This window comes from Sinocyclocheilus rhinocerous, unplaced genomic scaffold (assembly GCF_001515625.1).
Source record: "Sinocyclocheilus rhinocerous isolate Xijiao unplaced genomic scaffold, SAMN03320098_v1.1 scaffold662, whole genome shotgun sequence".
Taxonomy (NCBI): domain Eukaryota; kingdom Metazoa; phylum Chordata; class Actinopteri; order Cypriniformes; family Cyprinidae; genus Sinocyclocheilus; species Sinocyclocheilus rhinocerous.
In genome coordinates, this window is record NW_015639782.1 from 1,113,016 (window position 1) to 1,137,935 (window position 24,920).

General features: G+C 36.7%; 1 protein-coding gene across 1 annotated transcript; it reads right to left on the minus strand.

Annotated features, from left to right (window-relative positions):
* Nucleotides 1-2,252: 2,252 nt before the first annotated feature.
* LOC107752072 (melatonin receptor type 1A-A-like) lies at nt 2,253-16,720 on the minus strand. The gene is made up of 3 exons (XM_016567925.1): nt 16,350-16,720; nt 3,145-3,367; nt 2,253-3,019 (listed from the first exon to the last, which is right to left on the minus strand). The coding sequence occupies exons 1-3, from the start codon at nt 16,534-16,536 to the stop codon at nt 2,377-2,379; spliced, it is 1,053 nt and encodes a 350-aa protein (XP_016423411.1). The 5' UTR covers nt 16,537-16,720; the 3' UTR covers nt 2,253-2,376.
* Nucleotides 16,721-24,920: the final 8,200 nt, after the last annotated feature.

The window sequence follows — 24,920 nt, forward strand, 5'->3', positions numbered from 1 at the left end:
CTACAATACTACAGCGAGAATAAAAGTTACGTCTTCTTTCTTTGCGTGAACATTTGGGCGGTGTTATGCAAATCTTCCCACATCGTGACGTAGACATGTGGGGGCGTGTTAGAACGAGCCGTTTTAGGTAGGTGTGGTTGACTCTTAACTTTTATAAAGAATATCTCTTTGGATTTGAGTCTTTAGTCTTTGCAACTTTACAGATCTTCTTTATGCACCAAGAGCTTGTAACATTTGAAATTGAAAGTGTTGAATTTAAATCGCATCATATGACCCCTTTAAGCTTTCACCGTTTAAAAGACACTTTTCGACGAATGTCCAGAAATAACTATCCGTGGGCATGGAAGCAGGTCAATGCAAGCAATCTCTGCTTTGCTCTTAAATAGCATTGCATGATTCTGCTCAAACTCTATGCATGGAAAGAGCTGAATGAATCACATTGTGACAGGCTCATGTATGCGAATGTGCTTGATAAGTGTTTCTAGGGTAAAAAAAAAAAAATATATATATATGTGAGTTGTCAACGCTCATTATGTGGTATGCTGGAATTTGGAAAGCTTGAATAGCAGCAAACAGGATGCACATCAGTGTGTATTAAGACCACCAGTAGGATTGTTTCATAAATGAATGGATGTTCTGTCTTCATGGAGAGTGTCCAACAAAAACACTGAGGCTTTATTATTCCTGGGATTTGGATATGCGTTTAATCTTTGAACGTCTTGATAATCCATTAGAATGATGCCACATATTCATGAGATCATAATTGTCATAATGTCAGTGTTGAGGAAGCAAATTTGAACCTTTAGATTCTCAAGCTACAAGGTTTTACAAAATATACTTGAAGTGTGAAGCAAAACATAATTGCACAACCAGCTTCAAACAAAAAGTAGCTACATCAAGCTATTTGAGGAGGCAGTATCTTTCTATATTTATTATCAGATGGTATGTTTTTTTAAGTTAGTAGCATCGCAACCTGCTTAACACTGTTTAATGTTGTTTTAATGAAACTTCAAGTCTCAACCAACATTAAAATACAATAATAAAAGGATGGAAAGTAGTGTGCCCATTTTTCCTCTTCTGTAGCTTTTAAGCATGTATACGTATTGTTTTCATCTCAGTTCATTCAGCACTGTTTATTAACATTGAAAAATTCAAGTATGGACAAGCAAATATGCTATATTTTGTTGGTTTTTATGTTGTAAACAAGAAAGTAAGATACTGTGTTGAACATATAAAGGTGGTTTATAGTAGTACATGGAATTTGATCTACTGTATGCCAGAATATGGTTGGGCTGAATTCAGGTAAATTGGGACACTTTTTGCCATTGAGATGACTGGGAAATATGGCCCAATTATCCTGAATTAACCCAAAGTTGTTTAAAATTAGACTTGTATTGCTTATCATTAAATGCACTCCATTGCAGTATAGCAATGCAATCTGATGAATAAATAAATCATAGGTGCTGTAACAGATGAATAAGACGAACCTGTTTAGGAACATTAATGTCTGAAATCCTTTAGAATTTGACACGTCACATTTCATAAGATATGCAGTTACACAGATGCTACAGTGACCATTCAAAGGGAAAGTTGACCCAAAAATTAAAACTGTCATTATTTACTCAAAAAAAATTGTCCAAACAATAAAAGTCAGTGTAGTCCAGTGTTGTTTTTGGACCCCACTTTCATTGTATGGACAGAATCAATCTTCAAAATTTCAGTGTTCTGCAGAAAATCATACAGAATGACATGAGGGTGGATAAATTATCATCTTTGGGTGAACTATTCCTTTAAGAACTTGCCTACATTTACATGAACCCAATTTTAAATCTGTCATAGGTACCTAAAGACATTTGCTTTCAAATATGGGAAAAATACTGTTGATTGCATTATTTGACCTGCACTGGCTGTCTTACCAATTAAAACCAGGTTACCTAGAAAAAATATGCTTGAGTACAATGAACAAATTATTATTTTGCAAATGCATTATTTGGCATGCGCTGCAGACAGCTTCTTAACAACATCAGAAAATAACTAAACCTAAATGATAATGATCATAAATTATATTGTTGAGCACATACCAGGATTAAGGGCTACTGATCTGCTCAGTTGACACCTTGTTATTCATGTACTGTACGACAGTGTGTGCCTGATTTTGCAGCATTAATTTTATGATGTTCTGAAAAAATGAATGGATCTAACATTATGAACTTGTAAACACTGAGACCATTTAGCCACAGATATTTGCAATGCACCTTCTTGTAAAAGCAACAGGTACAAGAAAACCATACACCTGTATTCAGGTTATAAGTATCGGTTCTGAAAGCAGCTGAAATGCTTATTTGGTTTTTGTTCACAGTGTCCTTTTAGGTGTTTTCATACCGAATCTACTTTGACTTGGTTGTTGTTTGTCATTAAAGGGGATGGCTTGCTTTTGATCCGGTCCGCAGCATCATTTGAACTCTCTGGGAAGAACATCCTCGCAGTACAGAGTGAGATAATAATTTTTTTGTATTCTCGTCTGAAGTTCTGGTTCAGCAGTCCATAGACTATAGCATTAAGGCAGCTGTTGAAATAGGCCATGAAATAACTGGATACAAAAAACCACTCTGGGATGAGAGGCGCAACCCGCCCGGGGTTTATAGCGACCGCCAAGCCGATGAAATTGAGAGGGGCCCAGCAGATGGCAAAAAGAACGAACACCACAAACATGGTAACGAAGTTCCTTACGTCGTGTGGCGTGAGTTTGGGCCGGAACTCAGGTTTGACGCGTCTCCTCACCTGGATCACCAAGATCCAGATCCGCAGGTAGCAGTACGTCACAATCATGATTGGAAGAATGAAATGGAAGAACACGACGGCGATGGTGTACGCTGAGCTGGCCGACTGCGCAAATGTACACGAGAAGACCCTGGGGTCATACTGCAGGGAGCCGACGTAAAAGTTTGGCACTATAGCGACCACAGTCAGTATCCAGATGAGAAGGACGTAGCAAAGTGAGTTCTTGTCGCTGATAGCTCTCGGACCGAGGGATATGACTGGACGAACATTCTATGGTCCTACACCTTCCACAGGTGACATAATTTAGACCACTTAACTTAGTGATTGCTTTCGGGATGTAAAGAGACTTTCAACCAGCATAACAAAAAATGTTTTTGAACCAAAATATAGCAATAGCGATTGATGGCAATGCCAGTGATGTTAAATATAGATCCAATCACGCTCAATCCCATCAGGAATCCACTGATCTGGCAGTGGACGAATCCCAAATTCCATCCATTATGGACAATGGAGACCAGCACGAGAGGATAAGGATAGACCGCTACCACCAGGTCAGCTACTGCCAGGCTCACCACAAATAAGTTCCCTGTAAAACAATGACAGAAAGATGATAAATACAAATAAAGCAATTACAGGTGCATAGTTACACTGTAATAATGGGAAAACCTTCAAGTGAAACAGCTTATTACAATTTCCAGAAGGCAATTTATTAGGTTATTGAATAACTTGAGGCCAAATACGATACTGTAGCGACCCTTTCAATCGAGGGGAAATAAAGAGGTTTCATCTGACTGTCAGATTTTGCTGATGGCTTGTCAGGTTCCTTGAAACATCAGATTAGATTTGTATGAAGTTTTGTGTATGATGTCTGCTGAAAACAAATTTTTGACGCGTTATTTCTCCTGTCCTTTTCAGGATGGATGCAGTTTACTTTTGCAGCATGACCTTTATTTCATCTAATTAAATCATATGTTTCCTAAGTCTGTCAGCTGCTTTCTCTATTAAAAATCTGTTATTGTCACATGATACTTCGCTCACCAATGAAGACCTTTTAGAACTTTTGGGCCCCATGTTAGAAGAGACACTAGCTGATGAGACCAGGCTGTTGCAAGTCGCTGTTTTTAAATATACCATTTTCAGATATTAATATAATGAATTTGGATGTTTTTTAAGAAATCATCAGTCTTAGGTTTTTAGGTAGGTTTTTTCAGCCATTTATACGAGACTTGTTTATCCTGAAATTTTTTAGAGACTTTTGACTTTGTGTCCCCTAAAATGTTTTTGAACCAAATCACCTAGCCTGCCAAGAAGAAGTGAACTGAACAAGAAGAAGCCAGTTCTATTACAAGGAACTTGAAATGGTCTGGAAGATTTTTTATACTCATTCTATTGACTTCTATACTCACTCTATACTCATTTCCCTTTGGCCCACTGAGAAAGAAAAGGTAAAATACTCAGAATGTGAATCAGTCTAACTTTCTTGACATGCAGATCAGATGTGGAACATTACACTTGGCATTTTTATCTCATATACACTACATGCTGTGCAAATCTTGTAATCCTGAAGGATTGCCAAATAAATACATTCATGATTTATCAAATTTAGCTCAATGTTAAGAGGAATCATCGGAGCAGAAGATCGTTCCAGAACAGTGACTCAGTAAATTATTTCTGTGACATCTCAGCGGCTTCTCTATTTTCAACTGTTGTGTTCCTAAAGTTCCATTTGAACTGAGGACGACTAGCAGAAAGTGGGAAAATATGAACAGAGATCTGGAAAGCCCAGCAGGGGCCCTGTAGCATGGACCACAAATCTCACTGCAGAAGTCATCTGCAGTTATAGACTTCATGTGAGACGTCATTATTTTGAGTGTACAACTGCAAGAAGATGAAGGTTATATTCTCAAGATTTCTTTATGCTTTATATTATTACAACTGGAAGGAAGTTTTTAAGTTTACAACTTAAGTTCTTAAAGTTTTTTGCTAACTCTGATCTGGGAAAATCACCTGTTTGATAACAGTGTTTGCAAATAGAGTTTAACATACAGCACCATGTCATAATGAGATGGTGTGCTAGTTGTTAGTTAGAATTGTTGTCTGTAAGCTCACATCAAACTACTAGAACCAGTATAATACAACTGTCAATGTGATGTCATTAAATATTCATCATATTTTCATATCTAGTTTTAGCACACATATATTTTGTTTGTTTGGACAGACACTACAACGTACAATATTGAAAATGATCACAATGAAATCATGCTCCTGTCTCAAAAATGATAAAATGTCAAAAAAAATATCAACTTCCCACTTCAAATCTGAATGCAGCACTGATCAATTTGTCAATTCTACAGTAGCATAAGAGGCAAAGACTCTGATACTATAGAGTAAAAGCCCTTACAAGCACGTCACTTCTCCCTAGAGAGTTTGTTTGTGCCACTAATGGCATATATGCTGCAGGGCAAACCTTTGGTTATGATTTTTCCACACCACCACACATACAGTGAGATAAATTCACGGCCAGATTCACACGATCCTTTGAGAGCCAGAGGAGTTCACAGAGAATTTCTCATTCTGTTAACTCTTCTACATCTAATGGTTTATGTGGCTGCTTTTTTTCTTTCTTCCTGCTATGCACTATATGATTAAATTATCTTGTGAGATCTATTGTTTACATTTACTGTCATGCATTTGGCAGAAACTTTCATTCAAGGCATTTTACATTTTAACAGTTCTAGTATTCCCTGGGAATCAAACCCATGCCCTTGGTGTTACAATCACCACACTTTAGTGTTTGAGCCATAGCATGAAAACAAAAATATCTACCATAGCATAATTTCTTTATTTGAAAATTTTTAATCATGAATACATGTACTACCATTCTGAAGTTTGGGGTCAGTAAGTTTTTTTTTTTTTTTTTTTAAGAAATTATTTTTATTACTTTTATTCAGCAAGGATACATTAAAATGATTAAAAGTGACTTATGTTTAGTTTGTGTTTCTAAAGACTTTTAGTTTGTATTATATTTCCATTGCTTCTATTCTTTTTTCTTTTTTTTTTTTGCTTCTAGTATCACCTGTTTCTAATTTAGTTTCCTTTTTCTTTTGTATATATAGCCCTTTGATCTAGCATTCCTTTGTCGGTTCTTTTCATACTGTATAACCTAAATTTCATGTTGATAGAAAGAAAATACATTCAAATAGAAAACAGTTATATTAAATTGTAATAGTATTTCACAATTTTACTGTTTTTACTGTATTTTTAAACAAGCAATTGCACCCTTGTAGTGCATCTACATAGCAAGTATTAACTTAGTCTTTCCCCTGATTTTGTTTAAGTCATATACTCTAATATGTCCACCAAGAAGTTTTTGATTTAGCATATCACATATGCTATATAACAGATGCAAAGCCATCAGAAAGTAGAGAAAGAAAGCAAGAGAGGAGAAATTTGGTTAAACTCAATGAACCATTAGCCTGATTCAGTGACGTCCATCTGACTGGTGTCTGTGAGTGACCGCCTTTAGCTTGGCAACACAAATTCAGCGCTATGGCAAAATAAATTATATATGAGTCGTGAGCTTTCAGTGTGAGTTGTATGTGACGAAATACAAAAGACTGGGTACTGCAAAATAATGTCAAGACAGTAGGTCATTCAACTGAGCTAAAAAAAAAAAAAACATACTGCACAGCGTGACCACTGTAGTCTGATTCACTGATGAGTGACTCTTTAGCCGGCTTGTTTAATAAAACACTCAAAAAGACAAAAGTTTCTTCAGCATGAAACTACCTAAGGTGTAAATGAGATTTTCTCTTTTTTTCACCACAGAAGATAGCCATTTTACTCTTGTTTAAATGCAAACAGATCTTTCCTCTGTGCTGGACAGGCCTACAGGATGCAGAGATGAATGTATTTATAGTAGTTGGAGATGGTAATGAAGACTAAATGGTTACACACAACTTTTTTGGGAGGAAATGTGGTAGAGCATGTTCTCTATCAACACAGCGGCTAGATGTCATTAAGATGAAATTACATCATCTGGATCTAAAAGGCATCTTTCTCCAGTGTCAGCCATTCAAAAGCAGCCACGCATTCAATATTTCATTATAGTATAGTAGGACTTTTGCCAGAGCCTGGTTTGTTTTTGTTGGGCTCTTAAAAGCATGAAATGAATTTATATTGTTCCTGTCTGCTGCCTTTGATATCACAGCTCAGGATAGTCGCGAGTGAAGCATTTGTGTGGTGACATCAGTCAATCAGCGTTGTCGTGGCGTCATTTTCCTGTAGTGCTATGTCATTAGTCACATGACATTTGCAGTTCAGTTGATTCAGAATCCAAAACATTATGGGATTCAATACTTTAGTGATCTCATAAGATTCCCAGCACAATACTAGAGCTTTTGAACATCTCAAATCCAGATGTCGAGGTTTGTTTATTCAGTGAGGAACTGGACATTAAATATGATTAATGATAATGTTTAAAACAATCAAATGTAATTAATCTATGCATTTTGGTGTTTAATAGAGTACAAAGGCTATACAGTATATACTAGAAAGTTTTGCTATCCTTTCGAATTGAAGTCATTGGAAATTAAACAGTGCTATTGTACTGTTTAAAGGGAACACCGAAAAAATTAGATAAAATCTCATGGTTTAAGTCCTTCAGGTTTCTGTGATATGTACTGTGAATGAAACTGTCAGAACCTGGAAGTCTGCAGATCCACATTCATCTTTAAGCAGAGACCACCTGTGACAGGTCTCTTTCCTTATAAAGCACCAAATAAACTGCAATAAATAAACACAAGAAAACGTCTCAGGTTAAGTATGTAACCCTAGTTCCTCGAGGGAACGAGACGCTGTGTCGGAAACGCTAGGGGAACGCCTTCTGTGACCACGCTCTGAATAACATGTGAAATCAGTCCAATAGCTGAGCGGGACATCACGGACGGGTGACGTCATGACCAGGAAGTTATAAAAGCACGTGCGGCGGAGCCAGCGTCAGCTTCTAGGAATGAAGCAAGCGCCGGCAGGGACGCCGGAAGTATGGCACAGAGACGCAGCGTCTCGTTCCCTCGAGGAACTAGGGTTACATACGTAACCTGAGACGTTCCTCTTCAGGAACTCGAGCTGCGTCGGAAACGCTAGGGGAACGAGAATGCCCACGCCGCCAGACTTCCAAGTCTCTGCCTTGTGTGGAAGACTGCACAACTAGGGCGAGAGAACGGAAGAGCCGGGAGTGGCTCGCATGTCTAGCTCGTAAAACCTAACAAAGGTAAGGGGCGTGGACGTAATGCGGTGTGAACCTCTCTTCCCCAGAGGGGCCTGCCCTCCGAGGTCCTGAGCCACAGCATCAGGACTCTCATAGCTGAAGTCTCCTATTGAAAACGACGGCCCTCAGACCCACCTCGTCTTGCTAGGAAGACTAGACCACAGCCCATCTAAATACCTCCGTAGAGGTAGCAAGCCTCTTAGTACCGCTACGTTTCCGGGCGGTAACTGAGAGAAGCGCTTGCCGGAGACTGCTGCGCCCTGGAACACGGCAGGGTTGGCAAGCCGACCTCCTGAGGGCACTGAGGAGAGACGGGCACCGTGTAGTGTAATTCCCTCTTCCCCAGAGGGAGCTGGCCCTCAAAAAGTCCTAGGCTTTAGGCGTCAGGACATTTACGACGAAGACTATCCAGCGAGAATGACGGTCCGCAGACCCGCCTTCTGCTAGAAGCCTTCGGCCTGGGAGCGCCACTCTGACTCTAGACTCTGCGGAGTACGAGAAGTGAGGCCCCCAGAATGAGGGGCTGGAACACGGTAGGTTGGGAACGCTCCCGCCCAGCAGCCCCTGCTGAGCGCCTCAACCTCCTCAGAGGAAGAGAGGTTAATGCGTGCTCTCACTCGAGAAATTTATATCCCAAGAGCCCCTGTATATCTAACTTCTCATAGTCAGACAAATACTTCATTTTATTCCTCAGAATTAAATGCAATCAAACAACCAGACGAGTAAATACGGTCTAGTGTAGTAAGATTCACATCAAAAAACGAAATGATGTAATATATGCGCTGCGGGCGAGCCACTCAGTCACACAAACAACATCAATCTCCTCAGAGAAAGAGGGCCGCAGCGCGGGCTTCCAAGCCCCGAGAACGAGCTCTAGATCTAGCGAACACGGGTGGAGATAGGAAGAGCCGTCTCCAACCCGTCTGCTAGATCATGTGCGATCTCCGCGTTCTCAGTCGCCGCCGTGCCTCAGCAGCAGCGGGACCGCAATCGCAAGATCACAGGCACGGACACACTCCTCGGAGCGTGCCCGACGAGAGCGGAGCGCTTAACAGCGGGAAAAAACACAATCCGCCGCTACTGCGCGAGCTCCGCTCCCTATTAATGCTGCTCATTATAATATCAGGCATAATATGCTTGTGTAACTGATGTTTGGGCAACTGGCGAGCTCTTTGACGCCCTCCGTATCAATCTCCTCGGAGAAAGACAGGCGGAGCGTCGCGCCCTCTCTCCGGTGGGAAGGACCGCAGCGCGGGCTTCCGAAACCCCGAGAGCGGGCGCCGGATCTGGTGATTAGGAAGCAGATCCATATGCGAAACCCACGAGCACAGTCCAATAAGCCTATTTTCAGGCGCTGCGTAATATCATTGCATGATATTAATATCATACCCATCGTACGGCAGCAAAGTTCCTTGATTATTACAGTTCCTAGCCATATCAGCCTACATAATCGCAACTTTTCATTTTCCGTCGGTCTTAGTACACGATGTAACTACAGAAGAGTCAAGTTTTAAATAGGAAAAATATAGAAACTCTTTGGTCATTTTTGAGCGAGATGCTAACGGTCTAATCAGATTCAATGATCTATGCTAAGCTAAGCTAAAAGTGCTACCGCCAGACCCGGAGACCGGCTGAATGGATTCGAAAACGGTAAAACTCAACTGTTTAACTATAGGGGAGTTGGAAAATGAGCCTATTTTCAAAAATAGTGGAGTGTTCCTTTAAGCGTCAATTTCTCGAAATTGAGATTTATACATCAGATGAAAGCTGAATAAACAAGCTTTCCACTGATGTATGGTTTATTAGGATTGGACAACATTTGGCCGAGATACAACTATTTGAAAATCTGGAATCTGAGGGTGCAAAAAAAATCAAAATATTGAGAAAATCGCCTTTAAAGTTGTCCATATGAAGTCCTTAGCAATGCATATTACTAATCAAAAATGAAGTTTTGATATATTTACGGTAGGAAATTTACAAAATATCTTCATGGAACATGATCTCTACATAATGTCCTAATGATTTTTGGCATAAAAGAAAAATGGATAATTTTGACCCATACAATGTATTTTTGGCTATTGCTACAAATATACCCCAGCGACTTAACACTGCTTTTGTGCTCCAGGATCACACAATAACGCTGTTTCACTTTCCGCTATCTGTCTGTCTATCTGTCAGTAATGAAGAGCTGCAGAGTACTCTTCATATGTTTATGGAGTTGGAGATGGATGTAAAGGACACCGGCTCAAACCCCTTCAGCTCTTTGAAACCTGAACAACTGCCAAAAAGCCCCAACAAAGCACCCATTTATGCCAACGCTCACTATGTTTCTTTCCGTGGACTGCTGGAGGTGAAAGAGGAAGAAGAACAGAACTAATACTGGATATTTTAACTCAACCGCAATAAAGATGATGCTAGTGACTGCAGATGATAGACTTTGTTGAATGAGCGTTTATAAGTATTGAAATGCTATTTTCAACGCAGATAAGAATACATTTTTCAAAAAATAAATGAGATGTGATGTGAAAATATGGGAGCAATGAATTTAATTTATTAAAAATATATTATTGTTTACATGTCCAGCTGCCTGTATATGGATTAATATGTCTCCAGCTGCATTTAGCTATTTTATACCTCATTGATTCTATCTGCCTTAAGTCCTTCAACGATTATGCAAAATCATGCAAATATACTGAAATCAACTTAACTCAGCTTAGCATACAAATGATAGTAGTAGACAGTTCAAACACAACTACATTTATTTTGCAAAAAATTGTAAAACAGTTTGCAACTATACCCGTGCAACTTAAGACTGGTTTTGTGGTCCAGGGTCACATATATTTAAGTATGCAGTGCAACAAATTGGTAAATCAGGGGCATATGATTTATATTATTTTAAAAAATCATAAATCGAAGGCACAGTATAAAAATATTTAATTTAATTTAAAAATATAATAATATTATATTTTTCATACTGTGCCCTTGATTTATGAACAGTCAAATACAGCTAAAGACATTGCCATGCTGTTGCTCTTTATCTTTGTTCATCTTACTGAAAAAACAAAACACAGCACTCCTTACAAAGAACAGGAAATGTTGGTTATTTCTTGGCTTTAACCAAATGATCTTGGGTCCCATAGGTATCTGTTATATTTATTCAATTTCCCTTTAAGGAAGCTTCTCCACATTTAAGCCACCAGATATTAAAGCAAACACCGTATCACATTGATAGTCAAATTTTGGAAAACTGGCTTCTAATTAGCTAATTCTGGGTATCATATATTTTAATTGCAGCCTTTGCAAAATAAACTTTGATATTATTTTGTCACCCCTACTGAGTGTAAATACAGCACTAAAGAGAAGCTCCAAACTACCCTTGAGTCCACAGAAATATTATGCTTAAATCAATATTTTATTGCTTTGGGATCCTGGTGGGCTGTTTCAAATGATACTGGAGTCTTGTCAAACATAACTCATCACACATGTCCTTCTGCTTAATTCAACTAAAGACAAGCAGAGTGGCAAGAGAAAGTTTTTAGCAGGTCCTATTTAGCTCACATTTGTGCACATATTATATTGAAGGATCAGTACAGTACAATGTGTCCAGTTCTGAGGCATGGAAACTACTTAATAAGGTAAAAATGGAAAATAACCAAATTTACTTCTAGGAAAAACAATTGACAGGAAAAAACAAACTGAAATTCATTTATCTATACTTCAACGAAAATTACAGAGCCACAGCAACCACCTTTATTCATGAATATTATTCCTAACTTCATCTCTATAGATAATAAGACCATTATGGAGCTCAATCAGGGGGAGATATGACATTTGATATGAAGTCTAGCCTTGCACAAAAAAAATACTGAACAAACCAATTCAAAGTCAAAAGCAGCAGACTGAGCATTAGTATGCTTGAGTGAGAGTACTGCTTGTCTGCTAAAGCATATTTCTATGTAAATTATGTTCATTTTGGGTATACACTACACACTGACATTTTGTTTGACTCTCAAGTAGAACAATATACAGCAAAATGTAATATATAAAAAATAAGTAAGCTGGTCTCACAAAAAAAAAGTCTTAAAAACCATACCCTTTGGTTTTGGAATTTGTGAAACAGATGAATAAATCTCTCAGAAACATGGGAGGAAAGAGAAACAAACTACAGTGATTAATTATGACCTAATATAGAGTGAGCTTCAAACAACAGATGGAGAGATTTGTCTGTTTAGTGATACTTTTTTGTGCTAAACACTACTAAAGACAAAATGTGACTGTACTTTTTGAAAATTTAAATAAATTCCACCCACAGCTGCCCATATTTACAAGATTATACATGTGGCTTTTATCCTATCAGTTCATGTGTTTCCTCAGAGCTGAACCAATTACCTACTGTAGCAACAGAAATGGCTTGGCAACTTCATGAAAAAAAAGCCCAATAAACAAGTATAGCAGCAGTGCTGCTGATACTTAAGTATTTGGAGTATTGTAATTTATTAAATTTTTTTACATTTAAGCATTTGGCAGACACTTTTATCTAAAGTGACTTACAGTGCATTCACAGTTTTACATATTATCATGTGTTCCCTGGGAACTGAACCTGTATTGAACCTTCCTAGCTCAATGCTGTACCAACTTGAGCAACTTTAACTTTTATCTAATCAGAGAAGACAAAGAAACGGTATTTTGTAAAAGCAGTCATATAAGCAGCAGAAAAAATTAAAATGATTATGTCCACACTTAAAAAAAATAAATGAATAAAAATGTAGTATGGCCACAGACAATTACACACTGTGACATTTGACTCAGACCCTAGATTGAAATGTATGACAAAGTGGTGGACCAGGCATTTCTGGCTGTGTTTAACAGTGGATGAGCCAAGAGTGGATCTTCAAAAGTGAGTCAGTCTGTAACTGAGCGCAGCATCAGTACAGTGTATAGCCAATTGCCCATTCATTAAGGCAACGAAACCAGCCCAAGGGCAGGCCGAGGGCCAAGTCAGGCAGAAGTGAGGACATGAACTCCTCGAGAATAAATAAAGCTTCACTGCAAAAAGCGAAACATTAGGGAGTTTCCCACCGGGCAATGCAGTATAACAACAAAACTGCAAGGCAAAACAAGGTTATATGACCCTGCAAAAAAAGGTTATCTTTGGGACTCTGTGTCGATGAACACACGCAAAGACGAAGATGACGATAAGCAGTCTTTAATAAATCTTAAATCTACATATATGTAAATCCAAGCAAGAAAAAGCAGGAAACACACATAACATTGACGATACCCGGCCAACTAAAGCTGAACATACAGGAACTTAAATACACAGACCAAACTAGAATAATTAACAAGACATACCTGAACATAATGAAGAACTCAAATCAGAAACCATGACAACTAGCTAGAAAATGGTGCAAACAAAGTCCAAACAATGTGATGTTGTGACAGCTAGTATATTAATTTCACCTAAAAAAATAAATGTAATTGTCTTGTCATTTAAAGGACATTCAGATGTGTGACAGTAAATTTTCAACAATTGCATCATTGTTCAGTTAAACTTGAACAATAGCTTTTAAATCATCAGTAGTATAATTTTATATCCTAAGAAATACACTTTGAACAATAATTTTAGATGCTGTTTTTTTAAATTACTGTAAATAATCACTTTATTCTCTGGAAAGATTCTGTCCTCATTCCACCCATGTTCAGTACCCGAGCCTGCTGAAAGGGCCCTTCTTCCACTCACACAAGCTCTGTGAATAATTGGTAGAGAAGAGTTCCTCTTGAATGAACAGTGAACTTCATCTAATAAGACCGCCTTGGGCTCATAAGCAACTTCAGAGCAACTAAAGAACAGTAGTTAGAGATGAGAGCCGCAAAGAGAAGACAGGCTCCATTACAATGTCTGAGATGTTGAGAAACGTAAAAAGGGAACCAAACACCCTTATGGAGTTCCTGTAGATCAGCTGGTAGTCGATGATGCTCACAACACAAAGGTTTCATTCTCAGGAAGCGCACAAATTGATTGCCTTTATCTTGAAATATACAGCTGGTCCCAAGTTATAAGATGCATATAGTCCAGCATATCAATGCTAGCTCTCAGGTGGGGTTCATTTGTAATTTTATGATCTAGGTACACTGGCTGTGTTGAAATGAGGATTACCTAACAGCAGGGAATGGTTGGTCTGAATAATCTAAACAGACAGTGGTGCCACAGCACATAGAGTCTTTAAGGTTGAGTAGCTTAAATAAAACAGATAGACAGCAATGGGGAGGAGAGGATCCACCTTTTTCACCACAGAAGAACAATGAAGAGCAAATGTTCGTGCTCGTGTGACCGTGCTTATATTCGTGTTTTCTGAGTAACTATAACTTTGGATATGTGGTGGAATGATTGCTAATTGAATATTCACACTGGGTCAGTGGTCTTTACAATGGGCCATGGGAGGACCTCTCACTAGTGAGAAACATAATGAAGCACACATCGCGGGAGGCTAATGGGACAATTACTGGGTTAATTTGACCCATTAATCAAAGAACATTGTGCACTATACTGAGTAGAGAAGGAAACATTACAGAACAAATAAATACATAAATAAATAATGAACTTATTTGAAATGCCTGACAAGTACACCATGCTGAAATATGTCAAAATGGACTGAAAAGTTTGGTATTGTTAGTGTGGGCACTTCAAAATATTGTGAATAACTTAGCGCAACTTTCTGTTTCTGACATCCACTTGTCACAGAGAAGAAAGGAAGTCAGTCGGTATTTACATGTTTTCAAACAGCCATTCAGATTTTTGTATTCGCTATGTTTTTCATTGAAAAACACCAAATATTTAAATACTTAATATTTCTTTTCTTTTTGTTTACATTTTTTTTTTGACATTTTAATCTGGAATAAAACATGCCAGCACAGAAAACATCTAGATATTGGTTGAAAATGTTCTGATTCTTTATTATCGTTCTTTATAATTGTGTTCTTTAGAATTTTAATGTTTAAAACATTTGTTTACCTTTTATTGTGCACTGTTTTATAGTATTTAAATGTTAAAGGTTCTTCCTGATATTGTAAATAAAAAGTTATTAAAATTGTTATTAAGAGGACAACACTTAAGTGTGTTGATCATATACTGTGATAAACGCTTCAGCAATTATTGTGATATGAAAATTGGATACTATCACATGCCAACTTAATTTCATCAGCATTAAAATAATGCACATGTAAGTATATTTATTTAATTGGAATTGCTTTGTACTTAATATAAACATAAGCACCGTCCAAAACCTGTTTTTCATAGTGCTGTTGTAATTTTCAAACGGGTGCCACAAACTTCACAGTTGAGGAACAACATAAGGTCTCTGGACTCTATTGGCAGAGAAAAGTGACATATGGGTCAGTGTGACACCGGTGATAAGCACTCCATCCACTCACAGGAAAATGACTGGCCCGTTCAGTTTTGTTTGATAGTGGGCCAGTTACCTGAAACCTCTAAAAATAGTTCCTTACTGTCCACTATGATTCAGTACAATACCCTGTCAGGAATGACAGAAAACATGAAATTACACTGAGTAAGAATCAAGTTTATGCAGAACGCTGTAAAATATCCTAATTCATTTATGAACTCTTAAAACTCACTGTATACTACAGAACAGTGTACACTGACTGTTAAACAGTATGTATTTCTGTCAATATTTAATATCCTGTAATTTAAGCACTCCATTAGCTGGGATTCTGGGAATGTATTACAGAAATTATCTAACTTAAAATTCTATCTTATCTGTTTAGTCACCATTGTAATTTTACTTGAGAAGTAGAACTTTATCTTTAGTCAAAAATTAAGATAGGAAGTTTTTGTTTCAAAATCTGACCAGGTTGTAATGAACTATAAAGTTGCAATTCTAAGTCATTAGCCCAGTAAAAAACAACTAGTGAGATAAAAATGTTACTACAAATTAAATAGATGGTTTCAGACATATTAAATACAATGAATAAGTAAAGTACTAGTAATACTAGTAAAGCTAAATTTGGACCATATATAGAATTCATAGCAAGAAATGGCAAAAATGTTAAATTTGTTTCCAGTAACAATGGAGCAGTCACTTGTCTGTGTACTGGTGACTAATTAAATTTTAGTCACTATTTGTAGTATTAGTATTGAATGAATACAGGTGAAACTTATTATTTGCTAGCAATTAAAACATTTGTATATGACATTACACGATCCATACATTCAAAGATCCGTAGTTTAAACGATTAAATGTTTAACGGCTTGCCATATTTGGTTTAAAAGCGATCTTACCTGCGTTTCGAAGTTTCTTGTTTCTGTACACAGAGACGATCACCAAGAGGTTCCCCAATATATCAACCACGATAGTAAAGATCAGAAAGCTGCCCAAAGTTGTGGCGACCCAGGGTGGGCGATTCAGAGTGATCTCGTGAGGGCTCAGTGAAGAACTGTTCATCAAGCGGCTGCCATTTATTTTCATTTTATCTTCACCTCAGTAATCCTCGCCATAAATCATAGGACTTGACTCCAGTGGAAAAACCATGTGTGGCTGTTATTGCGTTTGCGTAAACGTGCGTAAAATGAAGGTCTGTTATCATATCATGGTCCTCGATGGAGCGCACGCCTTCATGGTCTGAGCGCGGACATGTGTCCGCACTTTTATAGCTTTCTGCCTACATCAGATTGTTGTTATGTGACATCCGACAGCAAGTTAAGTTCTTCTCAAATGCCCATGGATGGGTGATGCTGTCTGTAGATCGCTGTTACGCTGCCCCGTTGTGGAAGACAACGAAATCGGCTCGGAATTTGGGTCGAGTTGCTTCTTTCGCATTCCCTTGCGATTATTTATGCATGTGTTCATTCATTATTTTTGGTCATTCATGCTTTATTTACATCGAAATCGACACATTTACATAGTTTAATCAAGCGTCGTGGGGGAAAACTCGTTTCAGTGCGTGGAATATTGGTTAAAGTCCTGGGATGAAACGTGGAGTTTCAAACTAAAGGCGATCCTTAAACTATTCGTAATGCCCTTAAGCAAAACATCTCACCCGACGCTGCTTTATGGCTGTTTCTGTAATAGGCGAACTCTAAGTCCCTTTGGACAAAAAGTCTTTAGAATCACAAGTTAAAGTAGCCTATTAATGTAATATACAGGTATGTTGTCAAGTGCACATCAAACAGCCCTGATATAAGACTAGAGAGACTAGTTATTTCACTTTATACTCCAGTGCATCTTTCTCAGCATATATTTATTTTATAAAGTCTGTTTCTGTAGGCACTTGGCATTTCCACTGTTATTGGACAAAAGATGCAGTTCATTAAACAGGTTTACCATTTTTGAGAGTGTCTAATTGGGCTTTTGACTTTAAACCTTAGAGCTACTGAGACATATCAACGTGATCTATACTGTGATAGCTTCCCCCTGAGGCAATATTGAGATTTATTCTTTTTTATTTTTCTGCATCATTGCCCAGCCCTAATAAGTCAGTCATGTATCATGCATGTGCGCTTATTATGAAAAATGTATGAGAAGTGGTCATGTTTATTATAAATATATTGTTGGTGGTGTTGTCAGCAACTCATCAGTGCATTTTATTCTAAAGAAAAAAGCGTGCCTTTGCATTCTGTTATCTAAATGTAGGAGTTTTCCAACTGCTGGACAGAGCTGCAAAAAGCATCTGAGCAGCAATAATAAACTGCCCCTTAAAAACAACCTTTTAGACCACGCAGCTGTCCATTTGCACATACAGCCAAATGTATTCGTCATAGAGTAATGTGGTCCAAACACTCTTTGGACTGTGGCTCAGCACCATGCATTAGCTTTGCATTGGAGGATGCCTGTCAGTGCCAGCCTCTTTAAATAAACCACACTGAATATTTGCAGGTTTATCTCTCTCATACACACTTCTTTTCAGACATGTCAAAGCTATACATTCTAGTGTGTTACAAGTTAAACGGGTTATATCATATATTTGAAATATTTTCTCACTGAAGTCCATTTAAGGTTGTAACGAATCAGCTCATGGGAAATATGAATAATTAATCATAACTAGTTATAATTAATTATGAATATTTTAGATCCGCTGTAGATATTTACTTGACCTCTCAGGGTCAACTGTCTTGTCAATTCTAAGAACGTTAATTTCCTGGTTAAGGGAAATAACTTTCTTACTGTACAATTCTACAAAAGCTTGTAGCATAAATCTGCATGATTAAGTGCATTTGCACTTTGTTGTTTCTGACGAGAGTATTCGCCAGAAAGAGGTATTCAGTCAGCGAGCGAGTGAAGAAAACACCGGCATTTTAGCGATGACTCCTCTGAACACCTCTGATTGGTAATTGCATTCATAAGCTCAACAGCATCGTGTGTGATTGGTTAGCGCCAGCCAGCGATCGCAGATTTGAATTTAACGGCTGATATGACGCGCTGAACGTTATAATCATGCCGGTGTGGTTGTATTAAATATAGAAAATATTAATTATATTAATATTTATGAATATATTTTTTTGTCTTTTGGAAGCTGCATTCAAAATCCACTTGGCTCAAAAATCTGAGGGGGCACGTGCCACCTCACTTTGAATGGGCATGACGCCTCTGGAAGAGACTATTATACTTTTTTCCCAGATTTCCCTGGGCTTGGTTATATAAATCTGAAACAAGGCTGCATTTGATCTCTGCAACGTGACATAAATATGAGCAAATAGGTTGTGCAGTGGTGGGAAACTGCCAGTGTCAGCTTTCAAACTCAAGTTACATGACAGGCTTGCAAACAAACAAACAAACTTGAGCTCCCATTTTTGTTGTAATATAATAAAAATACCAGACAGATAAGAACAGACAGCCTGACTTACTGTCAAATTTATTAAGATATGATGATCTGACGACTGTCAAATTAGTTTTACCAACTCCGACCAAAGAAAGGACAAAGCCATGTCCTAAGTAATTAACTTAAAGTGCATTGTTCGTCTCACTGGCATTTCATTGATAAAGGTTGACATGTGGTGGATGTGCGACCTCTCTGAGTTACTCTTGGTTTCCCTTAAAGATCACAAGTTGAGGTATTCATTTGGATGGAGTTTAATTATGTTCTGTACTTTGTCGGTCCTCAGATACGAGGAATCCTCGCTCATATTACAGAGCGTGTGAGAAAGGGGATACAGGACCATAGTCATCAATAAATCATTTATGTGCACTGCAAAGTTAATTCTGTGAGCCTTTGTTGTTTAAAAAGTAAGAAGAGACTGGAGTTTTAGTTTTATCGTTCACTGTGTATCCAAGTAATATTAGGTTTCAGTTAAAGACACTTTCTGACTCCATTTCAACTTTTCTGTTTGGTAACTTCAGTGTTGTTGAAATGTTTGTGTGTAAGAAACACTTTTTATTCATGACAAGATATGCATGCCTGCTATTGGCACTCATAGAAGATTGATTTATGACCATACAGTGTTTTTTGTAAATTCTATGTCATATGATCATGTTGACAAACTTTCATTATAACATTATATCTTCTAGGCATTAAACCAATTTTCGAGAGCAACAGCAAATCTGTAAAGGAACAGACAGCATATTCAGCTTAATTATGTTTCTGATCCGTTATGACACAGCCATGAATGAGGCACGCTGCTTCAGGTCTTTGTGCGACTGCGAGTCTTTCGCCGAGAAGTGAATATAGAGCAAGAAATGCCATGTTCTGTGCTGAGCAATGAACACATGAGTTGCCAAAAGGGTGTTTTGAGTTTATATGAATTAAAGAGAGGCCTGACGTGAAGCCTGAGATATTGTTAGGCCAAGATAAATGGTGGGGAAGAAAGATGGAGGATGGAAAAGACAAAGAGAGTGTGACAGGCATATCGGTTACCAAACAGACGACTGAAGGAGAAAAGAGAGGAGGTCACAGAGGAAACAAAGAAGAGATAACGAGAGTCACTAGAAAGATGGATGGGGTCCGTCTTGAGTGAGAAAGAGCGAAAGGTAGGAGAAACATCAAGCAAAGTAGATTGGGAAAAAGTTAACAATTATTGACCACAATTGACTTTTTAACTGGTTTTCTCTGTAAGGAAAAGACAAACAAATTTGACACTTCCTTAAAATGTCTTTCAAATCAAACATTGTAATCTTTCATTCATAGCAACATTATTAATTTTTATCTTAAATATTAGCATAGGTTGAATAGGAAAATGAACCCTGCACTGTAAATAAAAACTTGAAGTTAAATAAAACAAAGTAAATAAAACTAATATTATTGGAGTATTTTTCACAAGAAAATGCTGTTTGTCTTTCTACTTAAAAATTTTCACATTTAACTCTTAAATTCTCCATTTTTTTGTGTGTTTGCTTCTAAATGTCACTTGAACTTTAAAATGGTTTGTACCGAGTGACAGATGAATTTGTGCCAAAATACCAAGTTGATAATATTAATTAATAAATAAATGCACTACTATTATTAATCATTACAAATTTTATCTGTATATTATTAAAACATATTTTTAAAAAGTACATTACAATGTAGAAAACCATCTTCTGAGGTCATTTTCACTATAATTTCTCATTCATATGCAAGATGCCGCCAGATGTGTATGAAATAGTATGATATGAGAAACCTGAACACGCTGGCCAATCAGAATCGAGAATTCAGATTCTAGAGTCGTCTAATAAAATACAACCATTAACACTTTCAGCAAGACATGAATTCTATAAGATAAAGGTCAGATATATAAGGTTGGAAAGTTATATGAGAACAGACTATTTGTGAAAGAGTCAGATTTTACCGTAGCCAAAATGCCATTGTGTTATCAGCTAACGTTTGGCATTGAAGGGAAAAAGAAGTGATTATTTCAAGTGACATTTAGGTAGAAGGGAGTGTGTGTTGTTGGGCTATTTTTTGTCTTTCATTTTGTGGACAATTGCTATATTGCAACAACAAGAGATGTCTTTCTTTATTTTCTCTGGATGGAAAATAACATCGAGCATGACTGAATAGAAAGAGCACAATAGATATTCAACCACTGGAATGCAGCTTGTTGTTAATTTACCTAATTTTTATTTACTTATTTTATTATTTTTTGGTTTTTCTAGAAATAGCTGGGAACAACAATGGCTGCCATGAAGAGGTTATTGTTTGTAGATTTTTTTTTCCTACTAAAAATGCTTTGAAAGCACTTAAGAGAGTTCTGGCTGCTGTAAGTGCCCATACAGAGTTGAAACGTGGACATCCAACATTTCGTGGCATTCTCACCTTCTGTAAGAGGCCAGGTGTGAGGAGACTGCTCAGGACAATTAGTCCCAGTAAACAGGTTATTACCACCTGGCCTGCTCATTAACATGTTTAATTGAACTTGGTACATGTGTGTGAGTGTGTGTGTGTGTGTGTGTGTGTGTGTTCCTGAGAAATATAATGAGTGTATAATGAATACTCAGTGAAATCTTGAGGTGATTTAGCACTCAAAGGTCAGGTTAAAACTGGATGTTGTAGGCTTTTCTTGACACATGGGTGTTTTTCTTTTTAAACAGCATTTTTTTAGATTGTAAGATTTATTTTTTTTTAGATTTATAAGATATATTTTATATTAAATTATTGGTAGTATTCATTTGGTATTTATTTATTTTAATGGTATTTATTATTTTTGGTAGTAAAGAATTATGTATAATTATGTTATGAATTGTGTATTATTTGCAGACTGCTAGCTAGTATGTTGTAAGTTGTTGTGTTAGTAAATGTGCTTTTTCTCCAAAAATTAAAGTTGTCATTCCTATCACATACAATACCCAGATTAAAAAAGTCCACACTATTACATATTATGCCAAAACCACTTGAAGGTTGATCAAATTCATTATGTGACATTTATTCCTTCACATATGATAAATAAATGTTAACAGAGATTAAATGTATTTTAAATACGTTTTTCCAAACGGAAGAATCACTCATATATATATAGTGTTATAGATATAGATATAAGTAGTGTTAAAGGTCTGTAACACCTGCTCTTAAAAATATTTGACAAATATTTTGGAGGACGTTGGATGTATGTAATTGCTGCTCAGGGTATAGATATATATAGACAACTTGAACTCAATTTGAAGATCCCCTTCATGCACAGCTTTTTAGGTAAGTATTTCCAGCCGTCATTGACATTTGAAATTCAATCATCTATTATAAGTATGCAAGTCTCTTCTTGTGTGTGCAGTGGGTGATACAAGTGCGCTGGCGCAAAATTATTTAGACACTCAAGAAAATTGGGTACATTTATTTTGCGATGATTTTTTAATGAATTGATTAATAAATCAAACTCTTGAAAACAAAATAGTTGATTTGCAATTGTAATTTAATTTGTGTAAGTCTTATTTGGCAGTTCACTCAAAAAGATGTTAAAAATCCTGAATTACACGAAGTTCCAATTTATTTGTCACACAGGATTGCATTGTGGGAGTAGAGTATTGCATGTGGAGTGAATTTTGGCAGACGTCATCTACGGATTCCATCGATATATTTCATAGAAAAACAATATAAAAATTAGCATGGTAGTATGTTATTTTGAACATATGAAGTCCCATTCATAGAGACCCTTGGAACATTTGTTGTTCATTGTGGAACTGGGTGGGCCACATGAGTCACATGACTGCATCAGGCAAGGTCAACCTGTCACACTTTGTTACACACACACATCCTGTTCCTCGCCTCAGGCCTCTGTCACTACTTCTCAAAGCATTTAAGTGCTGTCACTATCTCATACAGTGAATTGTAAGACATGCACTAGTGTAGACCTGTCTTCACCAGTATACTCTATTCATTGTAAAAGACATAATATAATGCCCACAGCAGTGTTTAGAGTATACTGGAGAATATTGTTATTTGACTATCAGCACTATTCTAAATGAAAATATATTTTCATTGAAACATTCTCAAAATTAAGTGTTCATATGTGTTGTTATCAAAAGGAACTGTATTAAGTTCTTAAATCTTGCAATAAAAACTCTCTGTGCAGGTAGCTTTCATTAGCAGTGGGCAATCAGTCATGCAGTCAACCGGCTTGTTTGACTTTATTTGACTGTGCTGCCCTCTAGTGTTTAATTGTGTGTATAACATCGAAAGAATTATCTCCCTCTTAACACTGCTTTTCAATGCAAATTGAATATTTATATTACATAAGTTGACATCCGTTTTGCTGAAAAAAAAAACACCAATGCTGATATGATTTGATGTTTTTTTGATCAAATATACAATATAAAGCATGGAATTTGATTTAGCGGATATTGTAGTCGACCATGTAGATGATTTGATTAATTAGCCATTTAAAAAATTAAACACATTAAAATGTTAACATGTTCATGCCCTAGGTTCTAAAAGTGTAAAACACTCCAATTTTTTTCCATGAAATAAAAGGGTGACCCTGACATCAGATGTCCTTCTAATCATTTCCATAACAACCCTATTGAGAACATCTGCTATTAGCTCCGGATCAATATCCTTTTTGCAAATGCAAATTTTCACAGCTTCAGAAAAGTTTAAACTCCCCTAATGAGACTGCTAGATTGCATTAGAGGAGCTAAAGCAGAAGGAACCTGTAGTCCTTCAGGTGTTTATTTATATATATATATATATATATATATATATATATATATATGGATAGAGAGATTCTCTCTGCTCCTCAACCTGATGCCTTACTCATTAACAAAGACCTTCAGGTATTTTATAATCTTGGAACAACCACCCAAACACTATAAATGCATAAACGAGACAGAACATAATGTATTATGTCTTAAAAAATATTTTCATTTTTGAACATACAGAACAGTAACATTTCAAAAAGTCATTTCGGCAAGGAGAGAATAATATACATAGCATTTAACAGACAATACATAACTGTCTATTGTTAAAAAAAAGTATTGTGTATTCTCAGGTATCTAGAGAATATACACAAAGAAAATATTATTTTTCTTTTTTTCTTTAACCTTTAAGGTGACACACTTAATAATGCCCCTTTCTGGACACTGGTCATTTACAAAGCACAGTAATTAAATACATTAGGAATTAAATCTTAAAATGAAATTTCATTGTCAAATTTGTCTCGGATTACCCAAAACTAATTCATAACGAACTTCACAAATGTACAATTCCCACACTGACCATAACATTTCAATGACAACATTTCATGTCAATTCATGTCAGCATGGAAAAAGAAAATATTTAATATATAAAGCTGAAGTGTGACTTTTTTTAAGTTAAATACTTCAATGTACTGTAAACAATGACTAAAGCAATGGCATGAGTTTGCGGTTGAACTATATGCTGTTCGATCAATGTGTATAAAATATACAAAAGAAATGCATAGTACTATTTAAAATGTGTTTAAGATCACATACATGAAATGAAGATATATCATATCGGTTTTGATAACACTTTATTTTGATAGTCCATTTGTACGACATTCAACTAACTCTAAATAAGTTTGCAACTCCATATCAACTAGCAGTCATTGATCAGAGTATTAGTAGACTGTATACTTAATATCCGCAAACACTTTATTTATTTCCCCAACACATTCTGCTGACTATAAAAAAGTACTTACTCTACTAACCCTAACCTAACAGTCTACTAATACTCTAATGTTAGTTGATATATAGTTGCAGATGCAGTTAGTAGAATGTTTAAAGTGGACTACTGAAATAAAATGTAACCAATGGTTATATTCTACATGGAGCGAGTCCCCTCATAGAGGCCACCGTGTTGAGATCGCATGACTAGCCAAATACTACTCTGTTTATGCCATTAACTCCCTGTTTTGTACATTTTCAATTACAGAATAAATCATGACTGACTGTGAATAGCTGATGGCATGATTAACTAAAAAAAAAAAAAAAAA